This window comes from Dermacentor albipictus, chromosome 6 (assembly GCF_038994185.2).
Source record: "Dermacentor albipictus isolate Rhodes 1998 colony chromosome 6, USDA_Dalb.pri_finalv2, whole genome shotgun sequence".
Classification (NCBI taxonomy): domain Eukaryota; kingdom Metazoa; phylum Arthropoda; class Arachnida; order Ixodida; family Ixodidae; genus Dermacentor; species Dermacentor albipictus.
In genome coordinates this window covers 132,134,527-132,153,364 of record NC_091826.1, presented here as the reverse complement: position 1 = coordinate 132,153,364, position 18,838 = coordinate 132,134,527, and the positions used below count along the sequence as shown (strand labels likewise).

Below are 18,838 nucleotides of genomic sequence, written 5' to 3'. Positions count from 1 at the left end.
AGACCCAACTCGTCACTGAAGAGGTGATCAAAACCCGGAGGCACACCTGTGGGGCTCTGTACTGAAGGAAGCGATGGTAGACGACATGTCAGCGACGTACCGTCGATCTGTATGCCCAAGCGTTGGATGGCGTCTAAACCCAGGAGTGATGTTCCTGTAATCGTTACGTGGAACTTGACGAAGCATGACTTTTGGAAAAACTGGACAGTGGATTGAAACAGGCCTTGAATGTCGATGCATTGCTTGGAGAAATTTTTCAAGTCCACCGTTGTTTGTGACATCCTGTGCTGTCGACCAAAGTGATTTCTAAAATCTTCGGCTGTCATGAATGACGCAGACGCTCCCGTATCCACCAGCAGTCGCATGGAGACGCCGTTCACTACGACCGGAACTTCCAAATCTTTTTTAGTTTCAAAAGCGCTTACCGTCAAGAAGACGCGGACGGCTGCCCTGCGGAAGTTGAAGACAGCGTCTCTGTGGAAGAGACGTGTTGAACAATACGGGTTTTTCGGCATACTGATGCAAAATGGCCCAACGTGTGGCAGGTGTTGCACCGCCGGTTCCTTGCTGGACAATTCCTGTACGTTGCAATATGCTTCGTGCTGCCACACCGATCGCATGAACTACAGTTCCCGGAGGAGCCATGTGCAAAATGTCGGCCCTCTTGGCGGCTTCTCGGAAGAAGTCGGCCCTCTTGGCGGCCTCTCGGAAGAAGTCGGCCCTCTTGGCGGCCTCTCAGAAGAAGTCGGCCCTCTTGGCGGCCTCTCGGAAGAAGTCTGACATCTTGGCGGCTTCTCGGAAGAAGTCGGACATCTTGGCGGCTTCTCGGAAGAAGTCGGCCATCTTCATGGCCTGCCGGACTAAGTCGGCCATCTTGGCAGCTTCCCGGAAGAAGTCTGTCATCTTGGCCCGTCGACGGAACGCCAAGTTGAGATGCCTCGATTCTTCGTACATTTTCGGAGCCGAAAGCGCGGTTCGCTCGATGCAAGGCTTCTAACGAGCGTCCAATTTCTTCTGCCTTGTCCAGAGACAGGGTTTCGCCATGAGCCAATAACTTTTCGCAAACGCTGACGTTTGCTACGCCATGTATTATTTGGTCTCGGGACGCGCTCGTTGTAGGTTGTGCCGAAGTTGCACTGTACCGCCTTCTCCTTCAATGCGGTCACGAATTCCAGGAATCCTTCTCCCTCGGACTGCCTTCGACTGGTGAATTCGTGCCTCTCCGCCAGAACATTTGCTGACGCGGCGAACAGCCGGTCAAGCCGCTGCAAGAGTTTCTGGAACTCTGACGCTGGCGGGACCGCATCATTTGACGATGACGCTGCGCCGGTCGACTGCCTTGCTGCGCCGGTTAGCTGCCTTGCTGCTTCCTGCTCCTCGTCTGCAAAGTACTTTCGTTGTCCCTCACACCCGAGAGCGCTGACGAGCGCGAACGCTCGTCGCGCGTCCGTTCAGTCGCCACCGCCGGCCGTGCTCTGCATCTGCAAATGCGGTGCATCGTTGGCGTTGTCAAACTAGCCAAGCCACCGTGTGTGTACGCCGCTACGTTCAAATGGCGCCCTCTGCACGATCAATGTGTGCAGCTATAGTGCCCAGCAGTTGGGAATGCCCGTCACGCCACCGGTATCTTCGAGGGCATTGTGGGAAAGCTCACAGCCTGTCAACAGAGCGCATGTGGTCTGGGGTGGCGGAGTCTGATATATCCATTTTACATCTGACCCCGTTCGAAATAAACAATTAAAAATGCATGCAGTTTTTCAGATGATATGGAAAGTGTTCGATATATGCAATAATTCAATGTATTCATATTTGATATATCGAGGTTTGACTGTACTTGGGAAATACATTGATGCAAGCGTTAAAATGGGATTAGCACGTAAAAAAAATTTGCTCACGAGCATTTAAGCAACCTTGATTTTTCCGTAGGAAGCTCGCTGGAACATCCCCTCAAATTAACCTAACAGGGTACAGAATACTGGTTAGGCCCATTCTAGAATATGCGGGAATAGTTTGAAATCCACACCAAAAGTACTTGAGTGACCTATTAGAAGAGCAAAAAGATAGGGCACTCTGATTCATTTACTCGATGTATTCAAGACGTGACATTGTTACAGCCCTCCATACCCAAGTACTTATTGCGACTCTAGTCGCTGTAACTTAGTTTGATTAAAGTTTCTTTTTCTTCTGTATCATGGCTTCACCAAATTGAATAAGTACGAATGACTGAAATCTCTGAATCATCGCTCATGTAGGACTAATCATGGAAAGTGCATTCATCCATTTTTTTTATACTGTAACACTTTCAAGCATTCCTTTTTTCCCTCTATTATTGAAGCATGGAATACCTTGCCAAGATATGTAGTTAGCATCGATTTGGTCGATACATGTGTGTCCTTTTTATAAGCCTATTTTCAGTTCTTGTTGGAGTAAACGTTTAATTACAAGTGTTTTGTGCATAGTCCATTCCCTGTTGTGCATGTGCATCTTTTTTTGGGATGGGCAAATGATATTGTTAACATGTAATGATATCTATCGGGTCTTTTTTGTCCGTGCTCAGGACGACATTTATGATGTCGGAACTGTTTCAAGTGTTGCGTCTCTGCTCCTGGGCCATAATTTGAAGTTTCCTTTTTAATATTCTTTTGTACTGGGCTTCGGTATGTTCAAGTTGGCGTATATTTAATTGCCTTTCACTGTTTCCATAGCCATTGTCCGATGTACTAAGTTTTCTATTTTTCTTTCTTGTGAGAAGTCCTTTGTTTGAATATTACCTTTTGATGAATTTATTCTTATGTGCCCTAACCTATATAGGCCTCATGAGGCCTGCAGTATTGATAAATAAATAAAGAACTGGAATACAGCAAGTTGCGCAAGTTGGGTTTCTTTTATAATGAAGTGCAGGGTGTGAAAAGGGGTCAAGAACCTGATAGAAGACAGGACAAGCACTCACTCACAACTGAACTCTGTTAGGGAAATCATGTGATGTATACACATATCGGAATAACACCTGGCACTTGATGACAGCTATGACACCCTCAATCTAGCAGGAAAAACGGGGAATACGGGAGGTGGAAGATGTGGCTCCTGCTTTCACCTTATTCTCGTTTTGCTCATCGTCCTCTATCTAGCAGAGTCACCTAGTACCAGACGGAACACAGATGCACACCTCACAACAAGTAGCAGTATAGCAGATAACTGAGCCAGCCAAACCAGCTGTCAAAACATCGTAACATCCTGGCTCTCACGTGACCACCTTCTGCATCATATCACGACGCAGTAATCTACTGGGATATGCAATAGAAGCTGGCTGTAGAAATTTGAATACAACTCTGCAAGCGTGTTCTTCTTCTCCAGCCTGTGACTTCTCCAGCCTGTGACAGCAATTTGACGACCACACACCCAGTGTCCATTCGTCTTGCCGAATCGAGAACTCCACTGGAGTCTCCATTGAGTGCCTTCTCAAGCCCTCAGCACATGAGACCCACCACCAGGCAAAGTTGCACGCAGCACGACTGCTGCTCAAAATGGCAGTAATGCCACTACACCCCGCAACTTGTCCACCACACATGACACTCCAGCGGCAATCCTACCGCACCGTTGCCCTGTCCCAGTACTCAGCCGCCCGTGCACCGTGTTCAAGACTGCATGTGCCCACACCACGACTCAAGTTCCACAAAAGCGTCCCTTCACCTGTCATACACTGGGGCTGCCTGCTGCTCTTGGAAGAACAGACACCCTTCTTGCACTACACCACACAGAATGCGCACTCAGCCACATGTTCGTCATGCTCAGTACAGTCGACTAGCATCCAACCTCGAGATTCAGAAGACTGCTGGTGCCCCGGTGTTTACCACATGACCACGACGCACATTATTATTATTTCCTGTCGTCGCATGCAGCAGTCGCACGACCAGAGAGGAAGACGCTCCTGTGACGGGCACACAATTTCACCCAAGCTGTCTGTTATGCTGCTGCATGTGAGTCGACATTTCACAGGCGAGTGAGCTGTTTGCCTCTTCTGTACAGTGAATCATGGTCGCCACTGCCACGATCTCATCCCGCACGCGACTAAAACCAATGGATATTGCTCTGCCAGGAGGACTATGGCCAGCTGGTTGGCGAAGGCCACCAACGCTAACCACACCCACCAGCGAAGAGGTGGGGGGTTAGCTTAAGGAGGGGATTGTAGGGCTGCAGGGCAAGAGAAAAGCGTGTGCTCTCCATTTGCCTGCATAGAGGGGCAGTTGGGGCACGAGGGGACACGATTTGGGACCGAGCGCGGCACATGCAAGAAAACACAGTATTGCCCTGAATTAGTGAAGGCCATTTATTGGTCTTCGGCGAAATTCAACACTGCACAAATGCCTGGTCCTGCGTGTTTATGTGGTTTGTGTCTCTGGCATTCATTGCACCGACCACGCTAGAAAACACAGTATTGCCTTAAGTTAGTAGAAACTGTTTGTCACTGGTGACGCCCAGCACTGCACAAACGACCACTCCCAGACCAGCACGGGAATCAAAGGGGCTCCCGTGCCAAGGGCAAAAAATCCAGGCAGGGGCACTGCTAGCATGTCACTGCGGGTGGATGGCTTTCCACGACAGGCCCCTAGGAAAAGTTCCCGTGGCTGTGCTGCTTGCTCTTGCAATAATCAGTGGGCCCACTCACAGGAACTCGAGCAATTTCTGTCGACTTGGGCCTTCGTTAGTGCAGGTCAGTGCAGTATAACCATGTGCAAGCACTAAGCATTGCTTAGCGTTTGGAAAAAGGAGCAACACAAGGTATGCGCTCACCGTAAGTTCAAAGGCACCGTAGACGAGCTCAAGTCTGAAGCCCTAACAAAGGAGCTGGCGGACAAGAGGAAAACGTGTACGTACCGAGTGCTGTTCCGAAGAGGTCTCCCTCGTGCCCGTCATGCCATCGCAGCGCTGCAATCAACAATGTGAAGTGCCAGCGCCACAAACCAGTCCATGGCAAAGGCCCACCCCCAACAACTGTTGCAAGTGGAAAGGAAGAGGCATAGGGATGACCGAACAGGTGAATGCCCGAACAAAGGTGCTGGGGTGCACTTAAATCTGCACAAACTTCACTCACTTTGCGGCAGGTATCTAACTTCTTCCACATACTCAGTGACCCAAGTTGTCTATTATCTTGGGACACTAGGGGACGTATTCTGAAACGTTCGCCGCGGCGAACTTTTCGCACTGGCCACGCCTCCGCCGTAGCGGCGCGCTCTGAATGGCTGCTTTGACAAAACCGGAAATTCAGGTGGCGCAAGTGCATTTCCGGTTTTGTCAAAGCAGCCATTCAGCGCGCGCCGCTACGGCGGAGGCGTGGCCAGTGCGAAAAGTTCGCCGCGGCGAACGTTTCAGAATACGTCCCTTAGTTATGTGCTGTCCGCTGTCTTGTTGAGCTGGTAACGTGGGCCTCTGCATATGTGTGTGTGTGCCCAACCTTGTGCTTATGTTCTGGAAAAATATGTGAGAAAGAACATACTAACTGGGAAAACATTCAATTCCAAGTCAGTAATATATTTGGCAGTCAACTGTAGTTGACATCTACATAATACAAAGCGTTGCACAAATTGTTGCATCATGTTGCATCATGTTGCATCATCATGTTGCATCATCATGTTGCATCAGTTTGGGCAAGTAGCTTCTGCGGGCGGGGCATTTTGGCGGAAAGTTTTGACATGCCCTCTCATTGAGAATCGTTGCAGCACGAGACGCCAATACGCATCGAGCTAGTGGGGCTTGAGTGGCAGGATGCGTACTTGGTTGTTTTCCTATTGCTTAGTGTATAAAGATGGCCAAGGGACACTGAAACGAAATCGAGCTGGTGGGTGATGGTGGAATACAATACCGCCACACTGAAACATGATACTTCATGCCACCTGAAATAGGGAACAGCGGTGCGTCTGGGTTATCACCTATTAAAAATGTGCAATATGCTTCCAACAGCACTATGCCACACATGCCATTAAACAGATAAAGGAAGATGCTTATTGGGATAGGGTTGGTAGCGATAGCTGTGAATGCAGCATGTCAATAATGACCTGCAAGAAGATTCGCAGGTCTGCCTTTTCACGTGATGCGTGGGCGAGTGCTGCGGTGAAGCTGTCGCAAGTGGTTGTTTTTGATCGTGTGTGCCTCACGCTTTTTCTTGTTCACACGGGATCTAGCGGCCAGAAAACGTATCATACAATTGCAATTTGGCGATGTACTGAATGTTGGTGCTGAAAGATTGTGTCTTCTGGGAATGTATTTGTCTTCTGGGAATGTATTAACAGGCAAGAAAGAAGTGTAACTCTATTATGTCATTTTCTGTGTTCTCAGTTGAAATTACACAGAACAGGATTGTATCAGTCGGATTCTACTGTGTATGAAGGCGATAGTGCCCCATCCACAATAGACACCTTCTGCGTTGAATGCGGCTTTTTGAAGGAAAGCCATTACAATTAAGTTGCAGCCAGGATATGACATATTGCAGAGTTTCAACTGGGGTGCAGTGATTACAACAAAATATGTTGTAGTATTATTATTCAACATTGTGGTTGGCTACAAGATAGACTCATCATGTGTCTGCTGATGTAGCCATAAGGTTTCTGTGATTCACCGATGACATCGAGATATGTCATGGGGATAGAATAATCATCATATCATATGTAAAAAATATTGCTAATGGCATTAACATTGGCAAATACTCTGAAGGATGGATACGCCACCAATATTTGTTGTTGAGTGGATTTTAGCGCATGAGGTTGTTTACTAAAAAAAAAAGGCCAAGCTTACATGTTTAGAATTTTGTTCTGAAGCCTCAGCGCTGGTACTACAACACTGTGACATCACAGATATAAAATTTTCTCATGTTTTGGCCATGGTGTCACAGTAAAGGTTCTTGAAACTTGCCCAGTTCAGTTTTTGGTTCGTTCGGGATATGATGTGTAGTCCATATTTTCCTATAAAAGAATCCACTAGGTGACACCATCAAAACCCATAGCATCACAACTGAGGATGGCAGTCATGCATGACATCTTCGCAAAAAGCCACGTGCCTAAGCACAACAAACTGGGCTGGAGGTACAAAAAAACATGATGAATACAAGTTTCCTTGCTGAGAAAACGTTCCTTTAGCGCATGTATATGGGGAAGAAGGAGTACTAGGCTCTCTGATTCGGCAATGCTACACGCACTTTCCTCTTTTTCAGAACACACCACAGACCTCTCCTGGGTGAATTCTGGGAGCATCTCCTGTGTAACGAGGCGGTCACTTTGCCATCAAGTTCAATTTTGATGGTAATCTCTCGCATCTTGCAGCTACCTAAACCTAATACAGTGAAACCCCGTTCATACGTTTTTCACCGGACCGAGGAAAAAAAAACGTAACAGCCGGGAAAACGCAACAGTGAGGAAAGCTCCGAAAATGAATGAAAAAAGTGCAGCTTCAACTATAGACAATTTATTTCCACAGAGTGCGCTTAGGACCTAAAAAGTCTAGAATGGTGGCTTGCCGTTTCTTTCGCTCGCTAGAAATCACCACACGTTTCTCAATAGCCTGGAAGGCCGCATTACTGTCGGCGTCGCTGTGAGGTGTGACGTACCTGCGGAGGAGGTCCAGAGCCGCGACGGATTCTCCAAAGCTAGAATTTGGCAACTCCCCGGCATCATGCGGCTCGTGCTCCTCGTCGTTACCGCGCCACGGCAATGGCAACGGGCGAAGGAATATCTACGGGAAATTTTGCCCTCTTTGGCGTCATGCTAACGTGGTAACGATTGTTTAGTATTGCTGTGGAGCGCGCGCGTCCGAGCAGCCCGGTTGCACGCAGCGCAGCGTGGTTTCGCGAGAAATGTAAACAAGAGAGGAGAGCTGGCCCGATAGGCGGAGCAACGCCAACTTCCAGCTTCCCTTTAGCTATAGCTTCACAAAGAGTGACGTCAGGGCCTCTCCTGAGTTTCCTTCCTCCATGAGTTGACCTGTCCAACAAACCATGTGGTGACCGTAATCACAGTGATGATAGCGAGAACATTTTTCACGAATGGCCACCTAGTAGCGGCCTCTCGAACTGGTGTGCGGCTTCTTACAACCAGTTCCATAGCCAAGCCCGGTCAAAACTCGTCAGAAGCCAAAATGGCGGTTGGAGCGCGTTGCCTACTTTAGCCCAGGCGGGTTCGGGTGGCGACGCATCATGCGGGAACGTTTTCACAGCTACTACGTAACAGCGGGGTTCCTTATACATTGGATCCTATGGAAGCTATGCCGGGACCGGATGAAAACGATGAAGCACCCGCGAAAACGCAGCAGTGAGGAACGTAACAGCGGGGTTCTACTGTATTCGATATTCAGTCTGAAATTAAATTCTGGGGTCTTGTGTGACAAAAACCATGATCTGATAAAGAGGAATGCCCGTAGGGGTGGAAGGGTACTCCCGGTTAATTTTGACCACCTGCGGTGCTTTAACGTGCACCCAGTGCACAGTACGTGGGTGTTTTTTAGAGCACAGCTCTTAGGCGCTCGTTCCTGTGGTGAGCGTCGGCGGCGTCTTTTGGCGTCCTTGTAACCGAGCAAACGAACGAACAGCAAATGATGAAAGAGCAAACATAGAGTGCAGATGAAAGACAGCGATAACGAAGAGGAAAGCGGAGGAGGATGCAGTGAAACCATGAGTCAGGAAGCGGAAAAGGAGGGTATGGCAAAAGCATGAGAATAAAAGCGTAGTGCCGCATAAGACGGGCTATGGGGGGCTGACGATGGCTACAAGATGGTGCCAGAGTAGCTTGTGTTGTCTGTATGGAAACGAAGGGCTGCATGAGTGAAGGTCTGTCTGTAGCAGCTGCTGTGAATCGCACCTACGTGTCACCCGCGTGGTGCCTTTCACGATCTCCTGATTAGTGAGGCAGTTGCACCACGCTTCGCTCCATTTGCAACGTGCCACACGAGACAGGTTGTCCACGCCATACAATATATCGCGAAATGAAAACATGTATACAGCTGTGCTCAAATTTCATATTATGTAGCATCGTAATCGTCAGTGAATTTTTTTGCATTTCACCCCCATGGAAATGTGGCCATGCCATCGCCACTAGGCAACCATGGCAAGTTGGAACCGAAGTAGAGTTTGCTGTGCAAATTCTGTGGTACATCTAGTTTTTTACATTTCTTCATTATATCATCCTTACTTTCGTGCCACCTTTCCTCCAATCACATTTTAGTGGGTTTTAGTGCATTATTACGAGAGGGCCAGCATCTGGCGGGCACCATCTGACATCAGCTTTTTTGCAGCATCAGGCACAGGATGTGAAAGAAATTGTTAAGCTGAGGATGTTCTGGCACATGCATGCCCACATGATGGGCCTTTCCTTCCACATGGTTCACTGCATTTCCTAGCCTTCCCAGTATTCAGTGTGAGCATCGAAAGGGCGGCCTGTACATTTTGTGTTCGGATACAGTTGCGGATACAAACGCTGGAATGTATGCTTGTATATAGTACAACCAGTGACAATTATTCTGGTACCATTTGTTCAATAAAGCTCTTTATTTTTTAGCATTGACAGTGTGTTCTTGTATTAGAGAACAGTTGCCTAAACTTGGAAGAAATAAATAAATCCTGAGAAACTGATTGATACATGTAACTATATTTAACACTCCGAAAAACTTGGATTTCCTTTAAAGAAAGGAACTCCGGAATGTACCCTAAAATAAACTGCAAAAATGCAGCATCCTCTATGTTGTTGTTCAGTAAAAAACCTTAATGAAAAAGTGGAAAAGTACAGAGCAGCAGAATGTGCCGTTTGTCCATGCAGATTGGCTGCAATGCGGTGAGCTGGGCCCCAGCCCCGAGTTCATGCCAGGCCGGCGAGCCAGGTGTATGGATTGGGCTTCGCCAGTTCGCCACGGGTGGCTGCGACAACCTGGTCAAGGTCTGGCAGCTCCAGTGAGTGTACAGTGGATGTGGACGTTTCATTTCTTTGAGTACGGCATGTGGAAAAAGAAAGACTCCTTTTGAGAAACATTCCTTTTCTCTCACTAATTTGGCAACTCTCACCCACTGTAGCAAAGGAGCCATTTGTCCCGCATTTTCATTTTTGGTATTACAGTTGAACATTGATGTAACAAACACATGCAAATGAAGTAAATGTATATAATTTTTGACAGGATTATCATGCGATGAGTACATATAATGAATATTAGCTATAATTAAGGTATTCTTGTGTCATATACAACTTCATTATAACCAAATTTAACTGTATTTCAACAAACAATAGTTCAAACATGCTAAGTATTCTAAGGATCTGATTTGTCGATGGGGCACAGCGTTACCAATATTACAATAATCTTTTTTTTTATTCAGTAATCAGTGGATTAGGTATTTATAAATAACTTTTCATTAGCAGCATTATGCAGAATTCAAGCCAGCCAGTTCAGTCGCTGATTAATAATTCGAACTGTACAGCGACTGCCAAAAAGTTGGAATAATTGCAACTCCAAAATAGTGGATTCAGAGGTACGTATTCATAGTAAAATATTTAGCGCGCATCTCTATATCTCTTTTCCGTAAATTCGTACCAACTCGCCCAACTATCAGTTCTGCTGCAGATGTATGTGTTGCTGGGCTAGTCGGTTCATATTCCTCAGTAGACCACAAAATATTTATGGTGGCTTAGCACGAACAAGGAAGAATGGAAGGTGAGCACCAAATGAAGTAGTGGAATCGCCAGAAAGTAAGTGACGTTTCACAAGTGGTCTAACAAGGTGTACCTATTTTCGGATCATCGTTTTTGGGAATATCTTCAATTTCACATGACCAGCATTAGTTTCTATGAGCGACGGCATTCTTGGCACAGTGCCAAACATGCTGTCTTATCACTGTGTGAAAATGATGTTGCCTGTCAATGCATCTGGTGCTAGTCACATACATAAAAGTGAAAGTACAGTAAACCCTTGTTTTAATTAATTGAATGGGACGGTGAAAAAATTCGATACAAACGGTAATTTGATAAAAGCAACTTCTCCATGAAAGCTAAAAAAGTAAAGCTGAAATAGCACTGCTTGGCCGAAGTCTAATATGGGTGTCACATGGCACACTTTCGATCGCGATCGAATCATGTTAGGAGCAAACTTCTCTGTCATGATTGGCTGCCTTGTACAAGTTGCAGGAGGAAGGAGCTAATAGGGTTTTGGTAGCCAACAAGATCCTGGTTTGGCTGACCTTGAGCACACTGTGCACGTGGAAGGCAGCATGAAGTAGCATTTTCTGTTCTGTTACACACTACTTCCACAGCGCTGCCACGGCAACCAGAAGCTGGAAGCAGTGCGACTTATTGCATGGGCAACTTACAATAACCAAGTGGTGCTTTTTGTAACAGGTATATCTCAGGTGCTACAACTTAACATTAAAGAATTGTGGCACCCTTCAGTTATTTATTGCTCTAGTTCCCTGCATTTACCTTTCCAGAAGAGGGTTGTAGCGCCGAAAAAGACAACACATCGCAAGCGAGACGGGACAGGCGCATGTGTTGTCTTTTTCGGCGCTACAACCCTCTTCTGGAAACATGCACCAACTAGCCCCCCAACAAGTATTACTCAATTACCCTGCATTTAACATTTTCTTTAAGAAAAACTATACAGCGAACTATGGTGCAGCCTCCAATCACTCCAATCCAAGCAGCCTTTACTGCTGCTAGACTACTGGTGCTGCCTACACGGCGAGCACTAGAAGCTGCAATCTCTATGAATGGTCACTCCACTGTTAATACAGTCAACTCTCATTGCTACAAACCTCACATGAATGAATTTCTGAAATTGACGAATATTTTAAGAATCCCCACCAAATTGCCTATATTTTCAATGTAAGAATATTTGAGAACTACTAATTTCAATACAGCGCATATTTCAGAATAACACACGTAGTTCATTTTCCCCTTTATAATCGAGGAACATCAGTATTACGAATTCGGCTAAAAGTAACAGCGCCACAACTCTCATGGTAAACTGGAACCGCAAGTGCAGTAGCTATCATGATCACCGTGCTGAATGCCAACTGCTTCACCACAAACTTTACCAAAAACTTCACGACAAAGATTTGGTGATTTTTGCGTAAGGTTCAATATGAATGCAGCTAGCGACAGCACCAAGAAGCGAAAGCAGTTTTTGCTGCAATACAAATTGAACGTATTGTAGGAATTCAACGCAGCAAATCGACATGTGCAGACAGCATGGCACTGCCCCATTGACCTTCGCAACCAGTTTGAAAGACCGAGACGAGACTGTCAAGCTTCATCGAGAATCGCAACTCGGTCCTACGAGAAAACGGCTGCGAGTGGGAAACTTTCAAAATGTGGACCAAGCTGTTCTCAAGCGGTTCAAAGATGCCAGACTGCAAAACGTTCCCGTGTCTGGCCCAATGCTCCAAGAAAAAGCCCGCGAATTTGCCAATGCACTTGAAATAACTAGGTTCGACACTAGTGCAGGTTGGCTTTTTCGTTTCTGCCAAAGGAATGTAACTTGGCAGGCAGTCTCGGCTGAGGAAAAGGCTGCTAGCAGAGAAGGCACGGATTCCTGGCGCAATGACCGTTTTCTAGAGGTGGCTGAATCGTACTCTGAAGACGATATTTTCAGTGCGGATGAGACCGCATGTTTTTATCAGCTCCTGCCAGAGACTATGCACTTCAAAGGGAAGCAGTGCAAAGGAAAGAAGGAGTCGCATCTTCGCGTGACAGTCCTGCTCTGCTGCAATGAAACAGGCACGAAGAAAATTAAACCGCTCGTCATCGCCAAGTATGTGAAGCCTTGCTGCATGAAAAACGTCATGTCATTACCATACAACTACTGCGGCAACAAATGAGCCTGGATGACTAGAGAACTCTTTTCCAATTGGCTCATCAAACTCGATGACCAAATGAGGTGGGATGACCAATGAATTCCACTGGTTGTCGACAACTGCTCTGCTCACATTGTGAATGTTCATTTGACGCACGTTCGCTTGGAGTTTCTGCCACCAAACAACACATCCTTGCTGCGACCCCTAGACCACGGCATTACAAAGAGCATGAAAACAGAATTTTGTAAGCGCCTTGTGCAGCAGTTCATTATCAACCTCCACCTAAAGCAGCCAACTGCAATCAATATTCGTCAGCACAGCGGAAATTCTCACAGGAGCTTGGTGGAACTTGAAGGCGCCCACCATTAGCAGCTGCTGGCGAAAAGCAGGGCTTGTCAAAGCACCTGTGCAGCTTGATGATGACCTGGAGGTGGCCAACAACAACCCAGAAGACCTGTGGACCGAGGTTGCAGAATTGCTGCCCACTGTCTCTTCCTTGGACGACTAGTGGAGAGCGACAGCGCAGCACTAACGGTGGTGAGCCTGACAACCGAAGAGATTGTTAACTGCGTTCGCGACGGCTCCAGTGATAATGATGACCCGAAGGAAGACGTCGGTGGGTCACCAAGCACAGAAGATGAGATCGTGTCGAACATTGATGTTTTAGTGCGCAGGAACAAAGTTCGCACTTTTATCGCTTGGTTCATTGATGTACCTGATGAGGTATTGTGTAAAATGGAAGATGTCGACACATTCCTAATCGGTCGTGCGTGCTTCACGTGCCAGAAGAAAATCACTGATTTCTTCTGGCAATCACCATCTTTGAAGTGAGTGAAACATCTTTATATGAGAGTATGCTTGTCTGCACACGCGTCTACTGCCAAGGTACGTCATTTTCGTTCCTAGGTGTGTCCGCTGGCTTTAACCGCAAGTTTTTCATTACAACAATATTTCAAAATAACAAACGACTTTCGGTGGTCCCGCATGATTCCTTATATCGAGATTTGACTATACAAGGTTGGAGTTCCTTCACAATGCTGCTGCGCAGCTTCCTGTACTTGCAAAAAGAAAGAAAGAAAAAGGGACTCATGCATTTGTTGCTGCAGAGAAAGCGTGGTTTTATGCATACCACATTTACTCGCCTAATTTACTCACATCCTGCTGCAGAGTCGCTTCGGCAAAGGTACGACAATTTTGGTCTGGCTCTGTAGTGTATTGAGCAGCCATTGGATTTGTGATGCGCTCAGCTTCAGCAATGCGAGTGGCCGAGTTCACAGCATGCACTGTGAATATGCGAAGGTATTCTGCTTCACGCTTGTGTCTCTCGCTGGACCAAAGTGCGATTCGCCCATCAATGTCGTTGCCATTCTGCACACCTTAACGCAGCAGTTTTCTTAGTTGTTGTCATCACAAGCAAAGCAGTAGGCGGCATATAAGTATTGCTGATACAGTGAAACCTCGTTAAACCATAGATGGCCATAGCTCGGAAGAAGTATGTTCTAAGCGGTAGTACTGCTTAACTGAAATAGCATGAGATCGCCCACTTACCTGTCAAAAACGGAACTCAGAGAGAGTACGATGAAAAGGGGAAAGAAACATGCAGTATTTATTCACTTTGCGCGACAAAAGTGTTATTGTCGTTTGATGCCGCGGCGGCCTAGCAGCGACGACAGTGGCCTCCAACTTCCTGAAGCTGCGAGCCAGCTTTTCGACCAGCCCCCTCTTCTCGGCAAACACTTGCATGGAAGATTGCTCGTTGGCATTACGTTTCTCCGTGCACGCAAGCGGTAGCGCTGCTGAAGTCGCGGGGCGCCTTTTTCATTACGGGGTGCTGTACTCGTCGTGATGATTGCATTCATGAGGCTGACGTAACGCACAGCTTCTGCCACTGTCATACCTGAATCGCCCGTGCTGTCGCTTTCTGTGTCGTCCTCTTCACTGTCGCTAGTCGACACTTCGGCAACAACAGAGGCAACGATGGCGAAAAGTCGAACCTCATAGCCGACATCGCTTCGCGGTTGCAGCAGCACTGCCAAGCAACTTCTTCGCATTCCAAATGCAACACACCGTAGTCAACAGCACAGCGCAGAGAAGGCTCTAGAGTCAGATCGCCAACAAACGCAGGTTTATTTACCCCAGATACAGCACAGTGCGACAGTCACGGTGCTTACGGGCAAAGGTTCACCGCAAGACCAATCGAGTATGCACGCCTGCTGCGCTAGGGCTCACCGGTAAGCGGTCCGCCAAGCGCAAGAACAAGGAGTCGCAGGAGCAAAAGTCCCATATAGTGAACTCGTTGCGTGCCTGTGAGCGTCTGCCGCAGTGAGGAAGCGCTCAGTGGAAGAGAGCTCGGGTGGAGAGTGCACCCGGGGGCCGCCACTCTGAAGGCCAATCAGGCCATGTCCCAGTGACACTGGCTCATGCGGTGATTCAAGCTAGGGAGAGGGAAGCACTGTTTGCACGGGAAATTAGCTGTGGCACACTAGCCGTGACCGCCATGTTGCCGTTATGGTGGCGGTTCCCGGAAATCGTGCTAAGCACAACGTGCGAGCTGGGGGATGAGGCGTGAGGAGGCACCTCAATCCCCATAACGTCTTGCTTTAGGATTGATACTGTCTGACTCAGTGCCAAGCATCGCACTACAAGTGATTTAATGAGAATATTACTGATGCCATTTTGGGAAGGGTCCATGAGGTCAGTGTGCTGCTAACGAGTTTCTATTGTTGTGATTTCGCTTGTTTGGAAACTCCGGTTGTCTTCAAATTTATTCCTTTTTGTACAGTTTTGAGGTAATCCGATTTTACTGTAGCTTATTTCAAACCTTTGTAATGTGCGCTAAAGCGAAAAAGCATTTCTATCTGCTAGAATTGCTTAAGTTATACCAAGAAGGAACTGACATATGAATACACCAACACAATGGGCATGCTAGGCTTAAGCACCGCACAAATACCACGTCAACAAAAACGTCTGAATAGTGTGGTTGTAAAGTAATACCCCTTTCAAGCAGGCAAGTTAATTGCACTTACGGGGAATGCGCTTCGGGACCTTGGGTGACACTTAAGGCTACGCAGTGCTAAGCGGCAATACAGAGCAAACTCACAGTAAAACAATAAATAAAATGCAGGCAGACTAACACCCCTGTCAAGCGAGCAAGTTAAGTGCACTTACAGGGAGTGCACTTCGGGAGATTGAATGACACTTTAGGCTATGCAGTGCTAAATTGGAAAACAGAGCGCCCTTGCACTAAACAAAATGGCAACCGACTAAAACCATGTTTTTTGAACATGTAGATTAAAATTTAAAAAAAAACTTCCGAAAAGTTATTGCTTTAGTTGTATTATAAATAAAAAACAATCAATCTATGTTTACTCAACAAAAATGAAAATATTTCAATCATAAGAGTGTTATAAGTCAAGGCCAGCCAAGATGAATGCCTAGCCAATCCAGAACAATATGGTGGCGTGCGACGAGGCAGCCTTTGATCCTGCTAGAATAGAATATCAGCGAGTTCTGTTATGATTATTTTGTTAAAAGCTGTTCAACAGCTACAATGAACTTCTGTAACCTTCTTCTATGCATTACATTTTGTATTGTTGATACCGCTGGCGGTGAGGCTACGCACTTGACCAGCAAAGTGCGTTCCGTGAACGCACTCCGATCAGTGTGTGCTCTTCTGCGAGTACACTCCGCTTGCAATATTTAGATTTGGCAAAGTGCACATGAACCCAGTGACACCCTCCGTAAGTGCACTTAAATTGCCCTCTTGACAGGGGTGAAAGTCAAGTTTCAGAAGCTTGTTCTGGTTTATTTTGGACATAATCTGAGTGGATATGAATGCTGCCATTCACTAGGCAGGGTTCTCAAAATGACGTCACAGTTGTCATTTAAGCCTGCGACAGCCAATGTATTATTTTTGATGTGCCGAGTTTGGTACTTGAAAGGGCTGAGTTAAATGTGGGAAACTTAATGCAACTCCCATAGCAGCGTTTTTGACGCACTGAAGTGATGCTTCATTTGTGGACAGCTCAGCAATCTAATTACTATGTAATTAATATGCTAATTAACTCTAATTGCTGCACATATAGAAATTGATCAATTTGATTTACAGTTCTTCATGGCCTTAATTGTTTAACATTTTCATTGCAGTTCATCTACCAACATCATGCACCATCTCAAATGATGATTTGTCAGATTTCACCATTTTTGACTGATTGGGGAGTCTGGAAATATAGGTCTTTAGCTGAAGATTTCATCAAAAAGCCACAGGCCTGCGTGGTACACGCAGCACAGTCCCAGTGTAAGCTGGAGGAGCGGCTCCATAAAGGTTCCATTTTCAGCACCACGCACTAGGTTATTTGGGGTGAAGTTTTTTTGTGTTGTTTTTACGAAAACTATCTCAACTGTCTGCCCAGCATCGACGGTGAGCTGCAGCTTGTCTTGCTGTCTACACAGTGGTCTGCTGAGCTGAATGTTGCCTGGTTGCAGCCGCGCGTGTAGCTCTACGAATCACTTCTTCACCTGCTGCTCGTACCGTGCGAGGATGCACCATGACGTGTACCAAAGAGTGAACACAGGTATCCAGGACTATGTGGCGCGCATATCGCATCCCTTGACCTGTGGCACAGTAAGCTGCTGTTGATGGTGATGATGATGATGGTGGTGGTTTATTGGCGTCCCCTTCAAAGTGCATAGTCGCAAATAGATAGTCACTTAGCCTGCTTGAGTTAACCAGGTCCAGCTACATGCAGCATGCAACTGCTACATATCGGTGCGCCTGGTGGAATATAATGGAACTGCAATGCAAAGTTTGTACGTGTCAATGCTAAGCAGCACACGTCACATCATAAGAGGCCAACAAACACTGACACCAAGGATTACATGGGGGAAATTACTTGTGCTTAATAAAAGAAATAAAGAAACAATAAATAAATGGAAATGAAGGTGGATGAAAGAAGAACTTGCCGCAGGGGGGGAACAATGCCACAACCTTCGCATGTGTCAAATGCCATGATATGATACTCACGATGATGGTGATGATGATGATTTAATGGCATTTCGTTTAGAATGAGACAGGTGAATAACAATTACCTAGCCTGCTTAAATTAATCGGGTATACCACACACAGTTTTCACTACATCAATGTTTATACGTTTCCCTAATTTCCTCAAGACTCCCCTATCTACCTTGTACTGCTACTTATGCAACTGCTACATAAAGTGCCACCTGGTGCGAAATATGCGACTGCAATACAAAGGGTGCACATATAGATGCTATGTAGGATGCATCTCGCATCTCAAGGCAAGTGGCATGACACGATGCTAGTGATGATGATGATGTATCTCATGACGAGAAGTTCCAATTTTTATGGGGAGCACAATAATCCTATCTTTCTGGTGCGTTCTGAGACTACGTCTGCTCCAGTTTGCAGTAGGTGTTCGATCTCTCCATCGTTCCCCTAAGTTCATCATCATTAGCAGCAGCAGCAGCAGCCCGGTTATGCCCACTGCAGGGCAAAGGCCTTTCCAATATTTTTCCAACTACCCTGGTCATGTACTAATTGTGGCCATGTTGTCCCTGCAAACTTCGTAATGTCATTCGCCCACCTAACTTTCTGCCGCCACCTGCTACGCTTCCCTTCCCTTGGAATCCAGTTCGTAACCCTTAATGACCATCGGTTATCTTCCCTCCTCATTACATGCCCTGCCCATGCCCATTTCTTTTTCTTGATTTCAACTAAGATGTCATCAACTCGCGTTTGTTCCCTCACCCAATCTGCTCTTTTCTTATCCCTTAACGTTACACCCATCATTCTTCTTTACGTAGCGCATTGCGTCGTCCTCAATTTAAGTAGAACCCTTTTCGTAAGCTTCCAGGTTTCTGCCCCGTACGTGAGTACTGGTAAAACACAGCTATCATACACTTTTCTCTTGAGGGGTAATGGCAACCTGCTGTTCATGAACTGAGAATGCCTGCCAAACACACCCCAGCCCATTCGTATTCTTCTGATTATTTCAGTCTTATGAT

At 46.5% G+C, this 18,838-nt stretch overlaps 1 protein-coding gene across 5 annotated transcripts in view; it reads left to right on the top strand.

Annotated features, from left to right (window-relative positions):
* LOC139061372 (protein SEC13 homolog) overlaps nt 1-18,838 on the top strand; it is a 71,129-nt gene that overhangs the window by 34,603 nt on the left and 17,688 nt on the right. For all 5 annotated transcript variants that reach the window (XR_011515406.1, XR_011515405.1, XM_070541340.1 and 2 more), the window contains one exon: nt 9,798-9,928. Coding sequence is in view for 3 of the 5 variants with exons in the window: in XM_070541340.1 (XP_070397441.1) it covers nt 9,798-9,928 (131 nt within the window). In the remaining 2 variants the exon portion in view is untranslated. The remainder of the gene's footprint in view (nt 1-9,797; nt 9,929-18,838) is intronic.